The 24,507-nt window shown below is 40.0% G+C and overlaps 1 protein-coding gene across 1 annotated transcript in view; it reads left to right on the top strand.

The window, feature by feature from the left end:
• Positions 1–24,507, top strand: part of MBP (myelin basic protein) — a 92,539-nt gene that overhangs the window by 29,792 nt on the left and 38,240 nt on the right. The window contains exon 2 of the mRNA XM_009324937.1: positions 4,013–4,103. Coding sequence (XP_009323212.1) covers positions 4,013–4,103 — 91 coding nt within the window. The remainder of the gene's footprint in view (positions 1–4,012; positions 4,104–24,507) is intronic.

The raw sequence follows: 24,507 nt of genomic DNA, 5'->3' as shown, positions 1-24,507 counted from the left end.
AGGTGAACTGAGTCCAAGGCATTGGTGAGCAGCTACAATGGGAAGCTGGGCCAAAAATGTCTTGTGAAACTGTGGCAGGTTATAATGCAATTCCTAATTTTTATCAGGGCCGAGTCAAGAGCAGCTATATATGTACATATTCACATATATACAGTTGCAGTATATATGTACATCTTATTTTGTAACTGTTTTATAAAATGATAGAACTATTTCTAGTCTGTGACCAGCTGTTGCGATGCAGTAGATGCTGCCTTGCTACTTAGGTGTTCTATGGTATTTTGGAACACAAGTGGCCTGATTCATGTAAGAAATGCAACTCCAGTGTGCTTTGGTAGTGATCTTGGTGCTCTGTGGTTTCTCTCCCGATGTCAGAACACCTGCAGAATAGGGCATGTCCTCCTCACATTTTCTGAAGTACAGGTTGGAGGCCTTAGTTCAGAGAAGGGTGTAAGCACACTGAGAATGCCTATCTCATATCAGGAAACCTGACTTGAATTCTAGTTTAATGCTAATTTTTGTGGTGGTTGAGGAGATGCTTTCTGGGGAGACAGAGTGAGTTTTTGTGAATTCAGGCCTATATAATCATAGAATAGTTTGGGTTGGACGGGACCTCTAAAGGCCATCTAGTCCACCCCCCCTGCCATGGGCAGGGACATCTTCAACTCAATCAGGTTGCTCAGAGCCCCGTCCAACCTGACCTTGAATGTTTCCAGGGATGGGGCATCCATCACCTCTCTGGGCAACCTGTGCCAGTGTTTCACCACCCTCAGCGTAAAAAACCTCTTCCTTATATCTAGTGTAAATCTACCCCCCTTTAGTTTAAAGCCATTCCCCCTTGTCCTGTTGCAACAGGCCCTGCTAAATTATATAATATTTATATATATAAAATATATATAATATTTACTTCATTCTAAAATCAGGTGTAATCTGTAGTTCTTGGGAAATTATATACTGTAAAATAAACCCATTTTGCCCATCACTTCTGAAATTGCATTGAGTGCTCAACCTGAAAGTAAGAGCTAGATAGAATTACATTTACTATGTTATGTACAAAGGGCCTTTATTTTATAACCAACCACAAGCACTTTATAACTGTAGGTAAAGAATCCCTCTTGGCACAGGCAGTGTAAGGGAATGTGTTTTCACTTTTTCTGTTCATTGATAGAGACACTTAAGAACTTTTAGGACACTGGAAGAAAGAATTAAGCAACTGGCTAAGTCTTGTCTTTTAAAATGCTGTTTTATAATATAACTTGTTTTAGAGCATCTGGATCATCGATTGTTCTTTTGCAGTGATTTTTCTCATATTGTTTTTGGTAATACAAGTATTAGATATGCCAGTAATAATGTGTCGTGTAAATTTTTTACTGCAAATAATAAAGCAAAGAAATCTTTCAAGTTTGTTTTGTGTAAGAAGCCATGCCAAGTAGATTTACATGCAACCATGCACTGTCATGTTTTAGACATATATCACACAACTTTCCTGTCAGCATCTTGGAGCTGACATCTGTCAACATCTTGGAGCTGACATCTGTCAACACCAACATTATGGCTTATCCAGGGAGCAGACAGCACAGCTGCTGTTTAGTTCTCCCCAGTGATTTAACTTGAACCAAAATATCTCAGGGCTCAGTCTTTCTAATTTCCCTGAGACTGCCAAACCCCTGTTTTTAAAGTAAGGGATGCGAACATCTCCCTACTAAGAACTTGGGAGTGACAACTCATTTCATAGACACTGCTGAGTATCTGTTGGGTAGTGTTTTGTTGCTAGCGCTCTTGATTCCTTGCAGCATTTTTCAGACTCTTTCAGTCGTTTCCCAAGAGAAACAAGAGCATGGGGAACAGCAATCCCTCTCCTCCTGCACCACTAGCTTTACCATACACTAAATATGATGGAATACATTTGAAAATAGAGCTAACAAGCAATATCTTTACAAAACCTAGAGTAATAGGTCTGATGAGGAGTTCAGCTGGCCCCTTCATCTGGGAAAGCCCTGAACTTGGTTTGATCACCTAGTTGTATGAATTGTGCCTCATCCATGATGGCACAATTTTTAGTGGCTTTTTTCTTTGAGATTGGCTCACTCTGCTGTAGCAGATGTCCTCTTCTGCTTTTTTTCAGAGTTGAAGGCTGTTTTCCATCTCTTTCTACAAAGAAGACTTGGTTGAGTTGCTGCTCACTATAGAGCAACTAAAATAGGATGGAGAACACAACTTCAATATGCAGCTTACTTGAGTGAGTGGTCTCTACGTGCAAGTGGTTCTATAAACCGGTACAGATGCTGTGGACCTTGGCATGTGTCCCTTGTGTGTGCGGACAGCACCTAATGCATTGCAAACTGGGTGGCTCCACAACTTACAAATGGTATCTGTGAGGACAGGGCTCGAGTATTTGTGCTGATCACAATGTTGTTTACCCAAAGCAAGTTGTCTCCCAGTATAGCCACTGCTGATTTCTGACTGCATCCCTCCATCTTCCTGAGGGACACTAGTTAACGCAAACTGAGGTGAGCATCTGCTAAAACTGACTGTCTCCTCAGCTTTGAGAGATACATAGCTAATGGGTTTTCTGTATGGGATGCTCAGGTTGGTGCCTTGGGGGAGTGCAGAATCCTTTCTCCTCTGCAGGTGTTTCTTCCTCTGAAGCATAGTTTCTCCTTTCTTTCCTGTTCTCTCTGCTTTCTCTAATTGTTGTCTGCTGCTGTGTGACACTAGTAGGCTCCCTAGGTCTTTTTTTCATTTTTTCCTGACAAACCTTGCTGTCTTGCTGCAAAGTCTCGAGTTTATGTGCCCTAAGTTTGTACTCCTGTGTTCTATAGGGAGGTTGACAGACTTAGTCTATCTGTCGTCTTATATCTTCCATGTGGTTATTAATAAGGGGAAATAAGAGATCACTTACAGTTTGGAAGTGTGCTATGTTTCTGAGGGCAAAACTGGTAATTTTCATGGACAGCTTGTATAGCAGCATTTTCAAAATGTAAGTCAGAATTTTTAAATTGTACAAAGGTAGTTTCTCCAAAACACCACAGAAAGTCTTCTGAATGAGGAGGTACTTGAACAGAGCAGTATCTGTCCTTTAAAAAGCATAGGCATACTACATTTCTCCTTTTTTTTCTTTTTTCCCTTCCTCAACTCTTAGTTGACTTTTTCCAGTGGTGTTTAATATTGCATCAGTCACGTCATATCCATCGCTCAACAGTTGACTGCATATGCAGTTTGTCAACATTGCTGCAAGCATGCATATACATTCCTCTTGAGTACCAAAGTAAAACACTTTGAAAACATGAGTTGTTTTTTCTTTAGTAGTAATATAAATATTTAAAACTCAAATATTTCACAGGTTACATTTTCTTCAGTCTTTTCTAGCTAGGGAATGAAATGCTTTGACTTCTGGCAATTTAAGTGCTGAAGCTGTTGGCTTATCTCTGGGCCCAGTCTAACACCAGGTAGCTAACTGGCAGATTTGTTTCAGAAATAGATAAGTACTTGTGCTTTAAACAGTAAGTACATAAGTTGGTTAAAGACTTGAAGATGGCTGCTCCTAAGCAACAGTAGCTCTCTCTAGCTCACTTACCTTTGCTCTGTAAGAAGAAATATTTGTGTGCTATCTTCTGATCTCTTGGTTCACTAAGTCAACAACGGAAGATGCAGTAGAAAGAAAACGAAATATGAGGAGGAAAGGTGGAAACTTACAAGTCTGTTACCGTTTTTAAGATGTCCCTTTTATTTAGATGTCTTCTCTAGTCCTCCACCTTATGTCCTCTAGTCAGATTAAAACAGACTCAAAAAAAAAAAAACCAAACCAAACCCCTGTGTTTTCTGAGAGTGTTTTCCCTCAATATTTTGCAAAACAATGTATGTATATGAGAAATAGTAAAGATACCAAAACCCTCTGTGTTAACACTTCCATATTCATTAAGAACATAATGTGTCTGTAATTAAGAAGTTTGAAGAATGTTTATGCTTGATAACTATAAAAGAAGACCTAATCTGAAGAAATTTTGTTTTACAGAATGCTGAAGCCAAGGTGGAGGAACCAGCTAAGGAGAGTCCGAAAGCAGCCAGACTAACACAGCAGTCTTCAGAGGATAATGAAGTATTTGGTGAGTTACTCAAGACAACTGGCAAATGTTATTTGATCTGTTAGTTCAGAAAAAAGAATTCCCACAAAGTCCTTGTGATCTTCTTAATGTTGGTGTATGGCATCTGGGTGTGGGCCATACAGTTCCACAGAGACCTGGAAAGGTGGAGGAAAGGACCAAGAAGAAAATGAAGAGGGATCAAAGGTTTAAAATAAATCATCTCTGAAGAAAGATTTGCAGTTGGTTACCACAGAGAAGAAAGATTGAATGCAGGTCTTCAAAAAATTAAAGATGTATGCAATAAGAGTGAAAATACACAGAGAAGAAGGTCTCTTCCAACCTCTTCAAAAAATTAAAGATGTATGCAATAAGAGTGAAAATAAACTTTTCTTTGTCCGTGATGGATAGAACAAGCAGCGAATTCTTTAAATTGCAGAAAGAAAGATTTGATTACATATTGGGAATGGAAGTCCTAAAACGAATACTAGAACATGGGGATGCATCATCTGGAAAGTGTGGAGATTTGTCATTGTGGGCCTTTAAAAACAGGTTAGACAAGTAACTGTCTAAACTGATGTAATGTAGTTCATCTTGTGGCAGAAGGATAGACTGGATGACCTTTGAGGATACCCTAGACTTTAGATGAGCTCCTCTTGATAGTTTTCTGTGAATTCCTCCCCACCTCCTTCCCATACAGGTTTTGCTGGTAGTTTTATTATTTGATCTGAAAGCTGTATTTGGCCTTTTCTTCTGCATTAAGATTCAGAAAAGAGCCAGGGAAACCTTATTATTCCAACTTTATGTTGATTTTATGCTGGTAGAACTCCAATAAAAAAAAGCAGTAGTCTAACATTAATGCGGGAGAGGTGAAGGCAAGGCTGAAAACTTATCAGTTGATGTAGTATTTAGCTCCGTTATGTTTTGGAGTGGAAACTCAAAATCTGCAGAAGTCATGTGGATTTTATTAAGGCTGACTAGCTTGAAAACTTTGGATGAGTCAACTATTTATGAATGCAGTAAGGAATTTTTTTCTTTCAAGGTACAAAAGGAATGGAGCATAAATAATTAAATCTCTTTTACTATATACGTGAAACAATGCTTCTGACCATTTAAACTGGTTTTGTTTAAAATCAGCTTTCCTCTGCTAGATAATGTAGTGTGATTGGCACATGAGCCTGAATTCCTGGTATGAACGTTTCCAACACTGACGTTGTGGTAGGCAGCTAAACACCACACAGCCGTTTGCTCACTCCCTCCCTACCAGTGGGACAGGGGAGACAATCGGGGCAGGGGGGAAGTAAAATTCATGGGTTGCGATAAAGACAGTTTAATAGGACAGAAAAAGGGAAAACAATAATAATAACGATGATAATAAGAGAATATACAGAACAAGTGATGCACAATGCAGTTGCTCACCACCTGCCAACCAATGCCTAGCCAGTTCCCCAGCAGCAGTCGCTGCCCCCCAGCCAACTCCCCCCAGTTTATGTACTGAGCATGACGTCACATGGTATGGAATGTCCCTTGGGCCAGTTTGGGTCAGCTGTCCTGGCTGTGCCCCCTCCCAGCTTCTTGTGCACCTCCAGCCTTCTCAGTCGGTAGAGCATGGGGAGCTGAGAAACCCTTGACTAGTGTAAGCATTACCTAGCAGCAACTAAAACATTGGTGTGCTATCAACATTGTTCTCCTCCTAAATCCAAAACACAGCACTGTACCAGCTACTAGGAAGGAAATTAACTCTATCCCAGCTGACACCAGGACAACTGATCATATAATGCCAGCATCTGAAGAATCCACAAGTGGACTTAAGCGGACTTAAGAGCTAGGTTTCAACTTTAATTCAGTGGTGAGGCTATTACTTCATTTCCTCTACATCCACTCCACCAGTTTTTTGCAGTAGATCCAGTGTTTCTGCTTATAGAGCCCCACGGCACTGTGTAATGTGCATCTCAAACTGTGTCCTTTCAATTTGGATCTCTCCGGTTCTCCTTCCATGAGAAGGATGGAGACAGCAAAGGAAGGAGACCTCCACCTGCCTCTTTCTACCAGCAAAATCTCAGGCTTTTAAACCTTTTATCTTATTCTGATCACTAGCCCCAAGTACCAGTGAACTAAACCAGTAGTTAGTCAAGCCTGTGGTCCATATGGGGACCGTGAACTTAAAAAATGGGAATTAAAAAACATGAAGTAGGCTTAAACTCACTATCCAGTGATCCATACCCTCAGTACAAATTCTTTTACTAATTTAAGAAGGTCGACATGCAGTGTACTACATGTTCTTTAAAGCTAATGATTTACTAACAAATTGCTAAATATTTCCATGTTCCAGATCTGTGAACTGAACTGCTTATCTAAGATAAGCCAGTGATCAACCTTTGACAACTTGGCACCACAAGGAAAATTTCTTTCCAACTCCAAAACCAGTCAGACTAGAGTGTCTCATATCAACCCTTTTACCACTTTACAAATGAAAGTCTGGTTTGTTTGGGTTTTTTAAGATAAGATCAAAATGGCAAAAAAAGAAGAGGAAATATGGTGCAAATGGAGTCTGTAATCTTTTTCACCCTGGTCAAGTGAGGAAATCAAGTGGACTGAAGGTGCAAATGAAACCACTTCAGTTTGAAATGCCCTGAGAGTCGGGGAGGAAATTTTGGCAAATATAAGTTTTATGTCTCTGGGAATGATGCTAGTGTATGTACCTCCCTTTCCCTGCAGTTCTGGGCAATTTCTTAAGATGTTCAGATCTGTCTTACAGGGAATAAATGATAAGCTTGAAACAGTTTTCCCTAGGTGAGTTATTTGTTGTCCTGTGACTTAAATGATTAGAGTACAGACCCTGCTCAGTTATTCTCCCTCTGGCTTGATCTATTTCAAGCTATCCCTCATGTCTGTCTTCTTTCTTTCTCCTCAGTGGTGCTAATTATAATGAGCATCAAGTATGCATCAGGAGTTGGTTAATTTATAGCTTCAGCTTTGACTAGAATCCCTTTTCTGAAGAAATTTAAATAGCCTTCAGTCTCTTTGAGCGGGTGCAGCGCAGCCTTCCCTTTTCACATAGATCGCTGTCTTCCGTGCCTTATTTATTTATTTTTCACAAAGATCACTTCTCCAGCTTTATCTGGACAATGCCACCCCCTACAGAAAGGTTAGCATAGGCAGCAGAGAAGCCAGTTCCTGCCTGATGCAGCCACTGAGCCCCCTTCAGAAAGAGGGGCAGCACCCCTTGACTCCTGCCTGCCTTTTCTGCCTCGGTGCGTGGGTGTGCAGCAGGCGCTCAGAGGAGTCGGGTCCCCCTGGAAACGCTGGCTGTCCCTCTTCGCTGAGCCACCCGGTGGCAGCAACTGCCAGTCACTGGTGGCCACCAGGGTGCCTGGACTGCCAGGTCAAAGGCTCCTTAGCAAAGGAGACAGAAATCTCTTGCTTTGCTCTTGTCTCCCCCCTCTCCAAGGTTAGTATTGTCTTGGACCAGGTGACAATATGATTTATCAGGAGCAGGGAACCTTCTGTACCGTGGACAGCATGGAATAGATGCAGTTACTAGAGATTGTTATACAGACGACATCTGAGGGAGCTGTGCTGTTTGAATGGAGCAATAGTTCTTTTGGAAATACTTGCTTCCAGAGTAAGTGTGGGTTCTGCAGTCCTTATCAACTGGGTACAGTTTTGGAGGCGAGCACAGTACTATGGATTGAAAATGTGGTGATAAAGAACCAAATGTGGGTATCTCTTTCAAGTCTGCTAGACCCAATAGCACTCTTTGTAAATATAAGTAAAGATTGATCCACTACTGTGGAGGACCACTTGTGAGTGAACATGAATGTCTTGGTTTTCTTCCTCTTCACAAGAGTTGGATTTGGGAATTACCACTCACTCTGGAGGGGTTTTTTTCATTTCTCTTTAATATTAAGTTTTTATACTGGGGTATGGTTGAAATGACCTTATCAACAATGGAGCCGTGTTGTACCAGCTGCTTTATGAAAGAAACGAGTCAGGTATGTCCCGTGTTGGAGAGCTCATTCTCAAAGGCAAAGAACTTTCTATACAAGAGGATAGAGTGGAGATGTGGAGCAGAAGGGTAAGGATATGGGAGAGAAGAAATCTAGCCTGTACGGTAGTGGTATTTGCAACTATGAAATTCTGAATTAACAAGAGTTAGTTTTGTTTGTCCTTTGAAAGGATTTTCTTGTGACACCCAACAGAGTTCTGTTGTCTGATATATACTGAATATGCATCTGTGATGTGGAACTAGAATGTCTTGCTTGCTACAAACTTCTGTTGAACTTGCACGTAGTCAACATGGTCTCTGTTGCAACCAGTATGTAGTCAGAAAAGGATCGTGAGTAACATCTCAGAGCAAGCGAGAGAATAAAATTGCTGGGTAGAGTGCTATGCGTTTAAAAAAAGGGATTAGGAGGTGACTGCTGACGTTACTTCCAGAGACAATTTTCAGGAATTTATTAGATCCATTGCTACTCTACAACTGTGAGGCAAAAGCCGGAGGCCAAGCTGCCTGTCATTCTGACTGGGAGGGTTGGACCTTCCTTTGGTGCAATCCTTTACTGCGTTAACTTGGAGAAGCACAAATGCAGATTTTTACTGATACTCTTTTTTCCATAGCGCTGAACTAGTATAAAATTACAAGTAAGGAAAGATTCTCCATGGGAGAACTGTGATATGTTGACAGCATATTCCCCTTTCTGACAGCAATGAAGAGTCCAAGTGTACTAACTTTTCAAGATACACTAAGTCTTGATCTCAAACAGGAAAGTATCATTTCTATCTAGTAGATCAGTTCTAAAATTGTATCTGTGGAAGTGGCCATGGTTCTTCACGGCTTAGTGCTTTCTAGTGATCCGTGCTGTGTGGCTGCAGTTGTACTTGTGGGGTGTTGGGTTTTCTGTTGTTTATGGGGTATGGTGGGGGATTTTGTGTGTTTTTGTTTTTATAAAAAAGGCAAAATGAACTCCCTCTCAAAAAAAAAAAAATCAGAATTTTAGAGCTTTTTTTCCCTTTCACTTAAGCGGGAGGTAAACTCTGTTCCGAGTGTGGCAAAGTGACACTGGTTGCAGCACCATCTGTCATTCTGCTGTTTCTAATTGCAGTGCTGGGTACATCCTGAGGTATCTTTTTGTATGCAGAGCTCAGGGATATAGCTAGAAACCATACATTCAGCACAATTCCGTGGCAACCCTGACTGACCCGGATTCATTGCTTATGCTGACGCCTGCTGCTGTGTCCTACGCAGAATGTCCTGTGGATATTTGTATAACCCTGCGCAGGTTGAAGAACTTCTGTCTCCACGAGATTTCCATCTGTAACGATTTGACAGATGTAGCTGTGCTCACTGTTGGCCTCTCTCAACATGGTAGGACAAGGGTAGCTGCAGTTGCTGCAGTCCCACCATGTCCACATGTAGGAATGGTTGAATGCTGTGTATCGGGTACCAGGTTTTGGGTTTTGTTTGTTTTTTTGTTCAGTTGGGGATTTAATGATGGTATATAAAGCCCATTCTCCCGAAATAATAGACAGTGTCGACTTCTTACAAATGAACAAGTGCTTGTACAGTATATACTTACGAGGCGGGAATATATGATTGTGTGTTATATCTGTATGTATTTCACTCTTTTCTTGTATCCATTTTTGCTTTTTGATTCTTGTTTAAAAAAAGAGAGGGAGCAGAATGCAAAAGGAAGAGCTGGAAGGCATTTAGCAGCTCCTGGCTGCTCAATGCCTTTATCAGGAGGTGGTTTGGTCGTGTCAGGAGCTTGCTAAAAGCTGAGGGTTATTGTAGTTCAGTGACCTTCTTACTGGGAAGCTTCTCTATTTGTAAACACAATCAATTGTGGTGGGACACAAGCTATGACTTTAATGCAAAATAATGGCAAGCTTACATGAAAAAAAATCGATCTGGTGAGACAGAAATTGTCGTAAAACAGATGCTGTTACCACAGTGCTGTTATTCCCTCTTGCATGAGAGGTAAATGGGGGAATTTAGTCTCCTGTAGCTTTTCATTGTAAGCTAAGTAATGATTCTGTTGTTCCAACTGTCCACATATTTCCACTTTCCTTCATCATCTCTTTCCTTTTCCCAGTTTCTTGCAAGACTTGGCCTGTCTGCTTCCATCCAGAGACCCCTGGTTTATTAAAATTACAACAGCAAGACTGGATTAACTTTCTGAGATGGAAAGAATAGATTTACATTTTAACAAAAAATGCTTGGCATTTTTTGTGCAGTTGCTGGATCTCAGAAGTAGGGCTGAAATTCTGTTCTTGCAAGATCTTATGTATCATAAAATGCTTTTTGCAAACTATGTCTAGGGATCCTTGCCCAGTTTACATATGGACAAGAGAAGTGGAAGACTAGAGAACTGCTATGGTGGAAAGAGACCCACAGGATTTCGGAGGCAGCAGTTGGCCAACTGGTGGAATTTTTTGTTATTCTAATGTTTGAAGCTTTTTCTAAAGTATAGATATTTGCATTTTGATGTTAATTCTGTGGTTGGTTTGGTTATGGATTTTTATGGATTTTCTTTTTTTAACAGTAGCATTCAAACATATTTCTTTTCTGGCAGCCATCTGATGCTTTAAACAGTAATAGTAGCTCTTGGACATCTAACTAGTTAATATGCCATTATAATTAATGTAGAATCATAGAATCATTAAGGTTGGAAGAGACCTCCAAGATCATCGAGTCCAACCGTCAACCCAACACCACCATGCCCACTAAACCATGTCCCTAAGCGCCTCATCTACCCGTACTGCTCTGCAGTACATTTAAACCTTTCAGATTACTTTTAGCATGGCACTGACGTTTGCCACAAAATTAGTGCACAAGCACTTAAGGGCATTTTAACAACTCTGATCTGGTATGCTTTTTTCTTTTTTTTCTTGTCTGTACCGCATGCAAGCTACATGCATAACAGAGGTTTGGGTTTTTCTCTTTCTTTCATAGGGACTGGAGTTGTTACTAGATTCGTTAGTGTAGGCAGGGACCTGAGCCAGTGATGCCTGCTGTATTTTTAGCAGTGCAGGGCTGGTGGGCTCTGCTGGCTGTAATTAGTCAGCACAATAACAGTATAATAACTGACTTATTCATTATTTTAATGCTTGCTATACAGTGTACAGGATCTGCTGAATTTTCTCCCCTTGTTTATTCAGTAAGAGTGAGTCTGTATGCGAGATAGGGAGAAGCACAATAGGCGTTTACCATCCTATTGTTATCCAGAGCACACATTGTAGCTGATTGTAAAAGTGAGGATGGCTAAGGGTGGTCTAATGTCACATGTTGCTGGGTGGTGATAGGAGGCCTTTGGCTAATTAGCTAGCCGTGAAAACAAGTTACTCCTTTCCCAGTGTATTTTGTCGTCTTTGTCCTGTTAGCAGGCTGCAGCCCAAGGGAGTATTCTGTTTGCACAGAAGAAACAGAGTCCTTAGTGTTCTCAGTCACTGATCCTTATGTACCATCCAGTTCGGTTAAGGCAGGATTTTATCTGTAAATGAATTAAAAGTGCTTCTGAAAGATTTTTATTTTGGGGAAAGTAGCTGGGATGTTGCTGTTGTCTCGTTTCCAGTTTTGTTGAGGCTGAATAAACGCTCAGTTCTGGCTTGAGTGAAATAAGAAGCAGAATAGTCCTCTGTGGGCCAACAGCTCTTCTGTCGTGTTAGCTGAAACAGATGTTGTCATTAAAAAGTGAGTCACATCGTAATTAAACTTTAATGTAATGACTAGAAGAGAACCAGAATGAGGTTTTGTACAATCTATTAGGAGAATACGGAGACACCAGCAGAGATTGATAATCCTGTTGTATCTTAAAAAAAAAAAAAACAAAACAACAAAACAACATGAAAGCCACCAACTTTGCCTTCCTGCGTAATAAGAATTATGGAATTTCATTGCGTAATTCCTAGATGAAATCCATAATACCTGATTTGAGCCAGAATAATGTCCTATTGCAAGAATTGTATAAAAAACCAATGGATTCTCCTCAGGCTTTCAGTGATCAGTTATCCTGGTTAAAAAGAGGCACTTTGCTGATGGTCTAGCCCCCGTAATTACTTTTGATTGCGCGACCAGGCTCCATTAGGTTGCCCATAGCACACGTCATAAGAGAGGACCAGGCTCCATTAGGTTGCCCATAGCACACGTCATAAGAGAGATCCTAACCCAGATTTTTTCTTATCTGAATGCAGAAGACAGAAACCAGGGGGAAAAGGGGATACAGAGGCAAACATCTTGCCCTCATAAACATGGTAAGTCAGTATTAAGTTGGTGCTTCCCATCCAGTGTGCTGTGGATTGGGTGAAATTTCAATCCCTTTTAATTCCTTGTCAGGATCAGATGGGCCTGAGAAATTCTAGCTTGGATTTCTTAATGGTACTTCCCACCGACACCCCCACTTAAGCCTCGTTCATTGGCAATATTGTAATTAGCTCTATTGACTTTGGCAAAACTATAAAGATAGTGAGTTGATCTTAAAAATTCATCAACCTTCTAGCATTAAAGGGGTGGGCTAGAGTATGAAAAGAGCTGTGGATTTTCTTATGTTCAAGTTGTTGCCCGAAGAGTATGGAAGGGTGGCGAGAGAGGTGTAGCTGCATCCTCTCGTCCAGCAGCAGCGCTTCTGCGAAAGTATCGGACTTGGTATGTGATAGGTGTAGCCCTGGAAGGGAGAGCCAAGCAGCAGTAAGCCCACCGTGAAAGGATTATGAAAGTAGAAAATGACAGCATATTGTAAACACCCCACACAAGCTGTTTTGGTGGTGACCCTTACAAAATATTTTGTTTTTTATGCTGAGGTAACCTAAATTACTCTTTAGCCTAATGTATGACACTTGCAACTGTGTCTGCAAGGCTGATAATGAATCTCATGGTGGTGAAGAGTGAAAGCGAGAAGGAACGCAGAGCTTTTGAATGAGTGAATGAAAATTTTCAGGACTTGGCATCTGTCGTCTTCCCCTTGACACTCCCATATCTGTACCCTGGAGCTCTGTGAAACTCTGGGGCTCCAGTACCATGTCAGGCAGCACATCCAACCCATACTTGAAGCTATGGCTTTCTGTTACGCATTTGTTCAAGAAGGCTGACTCGTTTGGCTTAACCTCTTTCAAATACATAGCTTGGCAGCACTTGTGCAATAGTTCAGTTTTAGGGGCGTGACGGTGTCCCTTTAAGGGCTGACAAGGACAGACAGAGCAGAAATTCACATCTGAGGTATCTATTTTTGATGAGGAAAATAGAAGTGAAAAGGACTAGTATTTACTGGTGTGCACACACTGGTACTTGTACAGAAACATCCTGGTGGTGACAAGACTGCAGTTGCTTACAAGCCTTGCGAGGAGCAGAGAGAACAGCCATGATAATGCTGTTCTTTATTTTCAGTGCTGTTCAGAGCAGGCTCCCTCTCCAGAGCCTTCTCTATGCTTCCCTTCCCTGTTGCCAGTGAAAAGCTTGGCTTTCTCCAGGCCTTTTAATATTCCCACTTAATTAGAAGGAACCATTTTTCTACTGGATACAGTGTCTCCATCAAAACAGGAACTTTAAATTAGTCTGAGTGATTTTTAGTAGCTGTCTTCCATTGTGGATTTTTTTTTTTTTCCTTTCTGAGCCTTCTTGCTTTAGCATCTTAATTTCTGCAGTGCGTGATATTAACGATGGAAAACTAACAATGAGCCTGGTAGCGCTGACAAGGAGGATTGCAGCAGAAATCAGTATTTTGAAGACTAAACTCAGTTGTTTAAACAAACACGTGTATGGACACTATTGCAAAAATACTTCTAAATCTCTGTTTATCTCAAGTGACTTCAATAGAAACTGGCTACAGATAAAAGAAATTCACGAGAGTTCTCATTTCTGTTCTGAAATATCTGTAATAGGATTTTTTTTTTAACCTTTGCTTGTGGAAGAGTGATTGAATATGCTCTTGAAACAAAAGCGATAGGTTTTGGACACCTAAGCCACCATGCAACGTTACCATAAATAGACTTGGTTTCACTCAACTCAGTGGAGACAAAATGAAAATATTGATGCTTCCAAAACAGATACTTAACATTTGACAAACTATTCCTTCCTTGAAATAAGGGGGCTTCCCTGAATGTTTATCAGGATGTGGTGACGCCATTTGCCTTGATTTATCTACGCAGGACCTCCTGCTTTTTCAGCACAGTAGCTCCACTGATTTCAGCAGAGCTATGTGGTGGTTATGCCTGACCTCCTACCAAGGAAGATGCTGATCTTAGGTCCGTGGGATGTGGAGTCCTCGGCTTGGCTAGCAGGTGCAAGGAAGCTGTCTTTTGCGTCAGGCATCCTGCACGCCGCTGAGACAGCTTCAGGCAGAAAGACATTTCCATTTTCTTGTCTGCAGACGCCTTGCAACCCAAAGTCAAATGGGAGAAGCAGAGAATTTTATTCTTGAACTGTTGAAGAGCTAAGTTTTAAACGCAGTTCTGGCATTTATTGTCCTGAGTGGGCTGAATTTTTTGCAAAGGCTTTTTGGGCAGGATTAGTTCTAGACATGATATGTTTTTGCCTCCTTCTGCTTCACCTAATCAGGTCTAAAATGTTCCACTATTTCATTTTTGTAAGGTAAGGTTATGGCATGAGCAGGACTTTGCCACATTAGTAGCATTATTCTGTTACCTTTTACTTTCTTTCAGGTTGTCCTTTGTTTTGTGTCTCATCTTCAATCTCATATATAAACTGTCCATCCTTAAAATGACCACCAGAGCCTCTTGTTTGGTCTCCAGATTTTATTGCTATGATACCACATTCCTTCTGCATTTGTCAACACAGGAAATCTGTTACAAAACAGGATGAAATGGAAAACTTAAGATGTTTGCATACCAATTATACAGCAAGCCTAACTTCAGTCTGAATCCCCTACTCAGCATTAGATACAAATTCTGAAAGTTTACTTAGTTTATTTGCCAGAATTTCTTGAAATAATTTTACTGCTCTGTTTCAAAATATATAATTCCAATATGAAGATCTGAAAGCAAATTTGTTTCAAGATCCATGCTGAAATAAAACCCTCAGCCAAAAACTATCAAGACCCCTGAAAAAATGAAAGCTTCCCTCTTCTTTTTCCACCAAATTACTCCGCCCATGCTGTGAGGGACCAGTGGCTGGCCAACATCATCATGAACTGCACAGCCTACAAAGGAACAATGATAAATGAAACTAAACAGAGGAACGTCCCTAGACTTCAGCAGAATTAGGAATATGCTTTGACACTTTGAAATACTATCCAGATTTTGACATATATATTTTGGTGGATCTGGGCTTAAAGTGAGAATCAGAAGATTGGGCAAAATAACTGTTTTCCCCTTTTCCCTCCGTGACAAATCCCCCTGGGCTCCAGCAGAGAGGTGTTACCTTTGTTTCCGTATACCTGCAACAATAAATCTGGCTTCTATTTCAAAATCAGTGCTCACCTGATTGTAGTAATTTGTATTTAGTGGCCTTTTTTCAGGATGTGGATTGGAGCCATCACTGGGATTGAACCTAATTAATGGGATTTTCTGAAAGTGAGAAGCCCAGGAGGTGAGACTTTTAAACGCATGCATGCTTGGGATTCTTCTTTTTCCTTTTTAACTGCTCTGATTATTTTCATGGTGCACATGATTATTTTTTTTTCCCCTCTGTTACTAAAGTACCATAATCCAAGTGCAGACTCATTTCTAGCATTATTTCAGTTGTCATTCATACTGCAGAAGCACCTGGTCGAGAAGTAGGACCTCGCTAAGCCTATTGATCTATAAACGTAATGGGAAGACAGTAAGAAAGTTGCTCTGCACCCATTACAGCCGATTCCCGTTTCTCAGAGTAAATACTTCCTCTGCCAGGCAAACTACTTTTGCACCAAGGAGTTTCTTGCTCTAGTTTTTGCAGATGAACTGCAGTTTCGGGATGAAGCCTGTTCTGCTTCGGAAAACTCAGTAGCAGAGTCACAACAGCACTATTATTCTATTCCGATGTGTGCTCCATTAGCACCTCTCTACATGCTATTTCTGCTCTGGACAGTTACAGCTACAGTGTTATACCTGTACCAATATAGTTCTGCTAGTGACTTCTCCATGAAGGTGAACATTTAAGTTATTTCTCTCTCCAGCCCTTCTCATCAACAATCTTTTTATATTGACTTGTAATTTTTCTTTCATTTCTAAATAATTATAAGGGGTGAAAAACGTCTTTCTGGTTTCTGAGTTACATTTTTCCCACCCACTTTTTTTTGTTTAACATGCGTGCTGATTACAAATGTCTCCTGCAGTGAAAATATGAGCCCTTTTCTAATGTATTTTCTTAGTTCCCTTGTAAAAGGACCCTTTTTAGCACTACCTAAAGTTAAGATTCCTATTATGAGTTTTCTGAGTCTGAATGTTCTTGCAAGTCATTTTCAAGATTCCAATAAAAAGAAAATAAGAAAAAGAAAGCATGCAGAGCTGCCCCCTGAAGAAAACAGAAGTGAATGTCTTGAAATCAGCATGTTGCTCAAAATTGCACGCTGCTTTGGCTAGTCATCATGACTCCCTACCTCTTTGTAATAAATCACTACTGGCATATACAAATATCTGACTTTTCTAGTCAGCTCCCTGTGTTTTCCAGAGTATCATAATCATGTTCTTTATCAGGAATGAAGTGTGGAAAAAGGCTGAATATAAGCTAGTTGGACATAGGGAGCTATTTACAATTTTCTCCACCATCTACATTAGTCTGCTTATGTTGACATGATTGTGATGCAGCACTGCAACATAAAGACATATTTTAAGGGCCAGATTCATAATTCGAGTATTCTGATTTAAATAAAAATATAACCCCTTTAATTTAACAGATTTCATTGAGGAAGTATAGAAAACTTTGATCCTTATGATGGTTTTATTTAGGTGTTTTATTTGCTTTTTTAATTAGAGAATGAAAAAGGGTTTGGTTTTTGGAGGTTCTCAGTCAGAATTTTGGAAAGGTGTAATTTTTTTTGACCTACAGTGTTAAAAGAAAAAAATAACTGTGCAAAATAATGACATTTTCATCTGAGTGAAATATCCTAACGTTTCTTGGTTGTAGAACGTGTAACAAGGTCACATCTTTCTGAAAATTGCAGTTTATTTGCATGAAGTGTAGGTTTTTAGAATCCCTCAGACTTCCTTAAAATGTTGTGGTTACAATAGTGCATTTATTTTAAGGATATTATTTATACACAAAAATAAGGAATCATGCTAGTAAGCTGTGTTGTCCACGGCAGGGGGGGGGGGTGGGGGGGAAGTACAACTCAGATTAGGGGGAGGAATTTGATAAGGCATATTTATGTTGTTCTGTGTGCTGTAGATGCATCTATTTAATTGCTGGTGGGGTCCAGGCTGGTTTGTGTGTTATTTCAGAGAACAGTAATGTGCACGCAGTGGAGATGCATAGGCAATTTCCTTGACTCTCTCAAGCGTTGGAAAGTGCATCAGTCTTCCGTAGATTTTAGCACGTAGTACCGATTTGAGTTCTTGCCTATATGTTACTTGTGCTAAAGTGGCATGCATCCAAGGTGTTGTGGTTTTTTTTTTATATTAATATATGTATGGGTAAGAGGCTGGGCATTTAATTTTTGAGATTACTGGTAAATAACTTAATATTTTCAACACAGCAATTCAAGAATCGTTAAAGTGCATCACAAGACTATCTTAGTGACTTGAATGGAATATTGTAAAACAAATTTTAAGAGGTCAGAAATAAAAATACGTATTCTTAGGAGATGATAGGAGAGGACAGCATGGAGTAACCTTGTTCTTTGCTAATTGCATCATCTTTGTGTGCAGCTTTTTAGTCTAGTGTGTGGGTTTTGAGTGTAGGGGTTTTCCTTGTGTTTTGGAGTGATTGGTGGTTTTTTGTCTTGTGTGTTAGTATCTGCTTGTACTAAGAGCCTTGGATCAAATGCACTTACAGGTTTCTGCCTGTGGCTTTGGGGAGAGACAGATGGATCTGGGATTAGAAACACATCTGTATCTATTTTGTCATTCTTAAAACTGCTTCACCATTCAACACACAAGCTCTCAAGCTTGAAATCCTTAAGTAAAGGTTTGCTTGTGCACTTACACCTTCTAAATTAGCCCGGCGGTCAGCAAATTTCAACTGCCGTCTGAAAATGTAGAAGAGACATTACAGGTCTGTGAAAATCCTTCACTTAAAATGTCCTGGCAGCAGTTCTACCTCGGCCTTTATATGTGATAGGCGACATATCTCAGATGATCTCAACTCTCAGGGGAACGTAAGAATAGAGGCATTCTCTGTGTTCATGAGTGGTTAGAATAACACTGTGCTTAGTGATCAAATGAACAATCCCTTTGAGCTTTCGAGATAGTACCCCCTCTCACAGGGCATCGGAAAGCATTTCTTTAACAATTATGCAACAACAAAGCACAATAGGATCGCTGGTTGCCATGATTTCTTTTGGAGGAGAAAAGTCAGAGTTTGTATGTTACCTTGTTGTTATGATCTCAAATTAAACCACTTCAGCAGTCAAGGAATGGAACCTAATCTGTTGCCAAATCCCTGATATTAGTGGAACAGGCTGCTGCATAAATAAGTGCTCAAGACTTTTTGCGTATTAACCCATAGATTTTTGCAAAGATGTCACCTGTCTGGTGCTTGTTTTTTCAATCCCTTTTCTGGCCTGCCTGCTTTGCATTAATCAACGTAAAAATCCTCCTGGTGTAAACAGAACCTGTACCGCCAATTGTGCTTTTCTTATGCTCTGGGTCATTTCTCCAACCTACTGTTCTTCCTATTTACTACGACTTATTCCCAGTGTGTGACTATGCTATTTTACTGCTGTTCTCCACTTTTGCTTGCCACCAGTCTTTTCCCTGTGCTTTTCTCCCATATTCTCTTCTCACCTACTAATCCATTTCTTTCTGTCAGACCTTCTTTAGCTGCATTTGCATCCTTCCATCTGGCTGGTTCCTTCCTTTTTCTTCGTTACTCTCTTCCGCTCTTTGTGGTCTTCCTTTACTGCCAGGGATCAAATCTACTTCAGCTGCTTTCTAGCAGCTACTCTACTCACAAACACCCAAACTTCTCCTCCTGGCTGGCTTCTTGATTATTAACCTGGATGTTACTACAACCATACTACGCAGTATTAGCCAGTCCATCGCTGCTCTTGCATCCTTGAACATCGGAAAAAGAAAAAGGGGGGTGTGTGTGGGGTGTGTGTCCATATGTTAAGGGTCAATTTTAAAGTTACTTAGATTTTTCTTTTTTGATTTTTATAAAGACAAATGCCCTTCCTTATTTGTAATAAGCTGACAGGATATACGCTGCATGTGAGATGCTGCAGGCCACATGCCAGTGAATATTCCAGGCTTGCACAGGTGAATACTGGTGAGAGGACCTGGGTTAATAGCCCTGCTTGGGGCTGTTGTGGCTATTCTGCTGTAATAACAAAGTCTAGTCAAGACTTGAGACATCTTCCGCAACAGGACGTCCTTGAAAAAGAAAATTTCTCTGAAAAGTTTCTTCTAACAAATTATACTCTTTTCTGACAAAAGTCCTTGTAGTCAGTGAGTCTTTAACCAGATTTTGGGCCTAAGATACACAGAGTCAGAATCAATGGAAGTGTACTATCTTTCCAAATAGCAAAATAAATTATAAATACGACTCTAGGTAAATTCTGTTGCAAGTTGGTCGCGCTTTCCAGAACTTAAAATACTATCATCACTGAATGGTTCGTTTGTTTTACAAATAATAGAAATCTAAATCTTGGTTGAAATTGGAATCTGACCTGCTGTCTCTAATCTGCTTACTAGATGGAGGGGGTTTATTTGTAGTTGCTTAGACAGCAGCAATTTTAAAGTAAAATTATGCCAGTGGGGGGAAAAAAGATACTTCTGCTATAAAAATGCAACTGAAATATTTGCATCCTGAAGCTATATACATTTCATAAACCACAAATCCCTTGTACATTGCAATGCACAGATCTTAACTTACTATGACTGAGCCACTGCAGTCACTACTAATAAAATGAACTAAGTTATTTTGGTTTTATGGTTATTAACAGAACTTTTATTAAAGGTTTTAGCAGACACATGGCATCCCTGAAAAGCTGAAGCTTTAAGAAAGCAGTACTGGCTTGCCATCAGTCTCCTAAGCATGTAACAGAGCATTTGGGCAATGTACAATGGTTGAATGTATGTATTTGAAAGGCAAAGGAATTAGCTAACCTGAGAAGTTTTTAAAATGTTAAGTAAATCTGTTCAGTTTTGGAATTCTTTTCTTTGAATCTGAAAACCAGTAACAATGCCAAGATTTTCTTACGGGGGGGTGGGGGTGGTGTACAAACATGTATTTTTATGACACACAAGTGTTGCACAGTTAGACAGCAGTAGAATTAATACAGACATACACATATATATCCTGTGTTCTTTTGGATGTTCATATTACCTAATCTTTTCATTCTAGATAAAGAGGAATAAAAGTAGAAGATTGTAAGTTGCATTCATTTAAAATTAAGATCAGGTGCTTACATTTTTTGCTGGGGCAGTGCTCATGCCCCATTAAAATCTCAAAAAGGTATAATCTTAAGCAAAATTGTTAGTTCTTAGCCACTGAAATGTGCCTCAACTTAATATTGATATTCCTTGTGTTAGTGTTTTACCGGCTACCCGCCCCCCCCCCCCCCCCGACCCCTTCTCTCCCTGCTCATTAGATTGATGCTGCTAGCTTACCATCTTCAGACCAAGAAACATATTTTTACTTTTGTATTTAAACTGTTTATCTGTACTTCAGGTTTGTCTGTACTTTTTAGGAAAGGGTATGAATTTCAGATATGACCTATTATTGTGTCTGGAGTCTGTCCTCACTAGCTCTTCCTACTAATGCTACTGCTTCGAGAGAGTTTTTTGCTCTGATAGTAGTTTTAAAGCATCTTGTTTGTCACCAATCCTTTTGCTCTTACTAGTTCAGAAAAATCCAATACCAGCTGTTACCTGCATGTAATCTGCATTACGTCCTACTCTGCTTCAGAATCCCTCAGTGCTGTTAAATCCAGCCAAATCAGGCTGACAGGCCCTTGCAGCTTCCTTTGTCTGAAATTGAGCTCTGTGTAGATTGAGACATTTGTAGTTTGCACTCTAATAAGCCAGCTGATTTAACAAGAACTTTGTTCAACTGCATAAAGGTTAAACATTTCTTCATAGAAAAGTAATTGCTGTGAATTTCCTGTGTTGTTTTATTTTGCTTAAAATTAAAATTGAAGTCTAGGTTTTATTAAAGCAGAGAGTCTTGCAGTGGAAGTTTAGTTGTTTTTTGTGGGTAAGGATGAAGGCTAAACCTAGTTTTATATTAGAAGCACATGATATCAAGTAGTTAGAAGTTGCTTTGAGCTTAAGATACCTTTACGTGTGGTTTTTCCCTTTCCACTGCCTTGCAAATAATTACCTTCACCATTGTGCTCTGTATTCTCAGTTGAGGCACCATCTTGCAGAATTCAAGATTTTACTGTGCTCTATTTGGGCTGGATTACTCTGCCCAACTTTAAAGTTTTGAAGTAAAACTCTGCTTTACTTTAAAGTAGATCACTAACAAAGGCATCTTTAACAGGGGCCATTCACACAGACGATGCTGTTGATGCTGTAGGACAGTCTGGTAACGTTCCCCTTCTTCCAGCTAGTCCCAGTAGAAGAGGTTATGATGGTTGGCTTTGAGCTGCATATAATGAGGAAACACACAGTTTGTTAGATTTGCATTGTTGGAGTGCCAGAGGCTGGAAATGGGGGTGTATACATTTGATATTTGATCTGATATTCTTTATACACTGTCATATGTTCTTTTCTTTCCATCAACTTTGTATTTATTCAACTAATAGGCCTATATGCAGGTGCCTTGGACACTGAATTTTCAGGTTTTGACTTGGAGAAATTTTAGAGACAGTAAAGTAAGTTTTGTACCACTGTTAGCAGGTTTACTAACCACATGCTGAAAAGCCTGCCACAAGCTGTGCTTTATGATCCCTGCTGAGTAGAAGCCGCGCACATTTCTCCCTTCTCAATCTTTTCTCCTGATGGAGCAGAACACATCTGATAATGAGTCCAAAAGCAAGTGGTTATTTAGGTAGCAACAAAATGCTGCATAACTGTGGTCCCAAGGAAGAATGGGGAGGTAGGAAAGTTGTGCTGGTTTTGTATAATCTTGCAGAGGGTGTTTAACACAGCCAGTTTTCTTCATGTCCTGCTGTGAGATTTTCTTTTTTTTTTTTAGTACGTAGACAAGTAGTTTTAATGTCTGAATCTACTGCTGAACTTTTTTCCTTTTTGTTAATGTATTTTGAGTCTTGTGGGTTAGTATCCTGCTTCAGATTTAAAATTTAAATATAACAGATGAAAATGCATGATAAATTGACAACATGTTACCCTATCTGTTAGAGTATGAAACTGGTACAAAATAAAAAGCAGCTGTAAAATTGTTAAGCAGGCAATTTCCATGTTGTTGGTGGATTTTCTGAAATACCTGAAGGGAATTTTTACTTAGAATAATAATACTCTGGAAAAATTATCAGAAAGACCATAATAACCTGTGTGTGTTGTAAATAACAAAGAACAGTAAACACAGAGGTGAGCTCTGCAGAATATCCTTAAGTATTTTCACATTCACAGCTCCGTCTCGAAGAAGAAAATTGTAAATGGAAAGGGAAAGACTAGAAAAACCTGGACCATGCAAGCGTTAGTAATTAACGCTGTGTCAATACCATGTTCTGGGAACTCAGAGATGTAAAATAACTGTTGACATTTGGGAGTTTGTAGAAGGAGCTGAAGGTCAAAATAACTGATGCCAGACTGCATAGGAGCTGTAACCTGACAGATGAAATACTAACACCACTAAACTTTTCTGGTTTTGCTGGTAGTAGTGCCCCTAGCTGTGTATGTGTTTCGTGAGAACAATACTGGGGACAGCGAAGCGAGATGGGTAAATGGATGCATACTCTTAAACAGCAGCTGTCTGTAACATCCAGTTTCGCTTGGCTAAGCACTAATTTGATCTTTTGCTACTACTATTTTTTTTTTTTTTGAGCACACTGTAATCTGTTTGGAGTGGTTGGTTACGTTAGTAATAATAGTCTAAAAGCAGAACTTGACCGCCGCTGCTTTATTGCCAGCTCCTCCATACAACCCATTTCAAACAAAGCCTATTTTCAGGGTAGAGTGATTACACATTTGGCTTGTTTGCTTTTAATTTCCATTAGACTTTACTGCCAAAACAACCTGGCCATACCAGTGACAAGGCTGAAAAGTTGGCTTGCTAACAAGTATCAATGTTTGCCTTAAAAAGCAATTTGATAGACTCATACAAAAGCCCTCTCCAAAGAGGAAGGCATTTTAAGGCAGTAACCACACAATAAAAATACTTAATTTCACTTTTGGAGACCACTCCTTTTTAAATTGCTCTGGGTGAATATATTCCATTGTATGCTGAAAGAAGAGACATAGCAGTTGATTTTATTTGTTATGCCTGCATGGGGCAAGAAGAGAAGGGAAGCGAAAGAATTGTACAGGTATGGAGAGTACATTTCTGCTGGTAGGGGAACAGGATGTTTTCTTCTTCTGCAGCTGGATCTTGGTCTGAAATTCATGGCATGTGTCTCACACTGGCCATGATCATGGGTGGAAAGCTTTGAGTACTTGGCTCGTTGCTCTGTTTCGGACAGATACAATACCAGAGTGTTCACATCCTAAGTGGGATAGAAAAGTTGGCTGATCAAGCACATAACTGATCCTGGAATCTAAAGATTTATTTCTGTACTTTGAAATTCTTTCTCAGTGAATGATTTATTTTATATGTGCACCATTAAAAACAAAGAAGTGTTTCTCCCTTCTTTTAAACTTGAGGAATAACGAGATACAAAGGATCCCTCTAAGTTGCAGGACCCGGGGAGCATTTTCGAGCTCTCTCTTGGGGCTGGGTCCTGGCTTCTCCCTGTCTTCATGTGCACACAGTCCCTTTGCTCCCCCCTTCCATACCTCTTGTGTCCGTGTTCCCACGTCAAAGAAACCTTGATGTGCAGGCTGGGTGACAGAGGACGCCAGAGCTCACTTCCTGCCACATAGCATGGGCACAGCTGTATAACCTGAATTCACCCAATATGAACAATCAGAAAGGACAGACTGTTTTTCTACATTCAGGCCATTGGGAGTATGGCTAAGGCTTCCTCCTAATTCTTTAGAGATTTGCAGTGATTACTAGCCTCCATCAGTTTTCAATTTGTGTAAAATAGATGCAGGAAAGACAAAGGAATGCTTGGACAATACGATGGATGTTTCCCAAGCATGGATCAGCTTAGTTCTGAATCATGATATGGTGTAACTCCTGTAAGAGAGATGAAGCACGTAGTCCCTGATATGTATGCTTGGTCAGAGGTAAAAAAGTTTTTTCACTCAGTCATTTTTTTAAGATTCT

Source organism: Pygoscelis adeliae, unplaced genomic scaffold (assembly GCF_000699105.1).
Source record: "Pygoscelis adeliae isolate BGI_AS28 unplaced genomic scaffold, ASM69910v1 Scaffold135, whole genome shotgun sequence".
Taxonomy (NCBI): domain Eukaryota; kingdom Metazoa; phylum Chordata; class Aves; order Sphenisciformes; family Spheniscidae; genus Pygoscelis; species Pygoscelis adeliae.
Note: the sequence above shows the minus strand (reverse complement) of the source record. Positions and strands in the feature narration are given on the sequence as shown.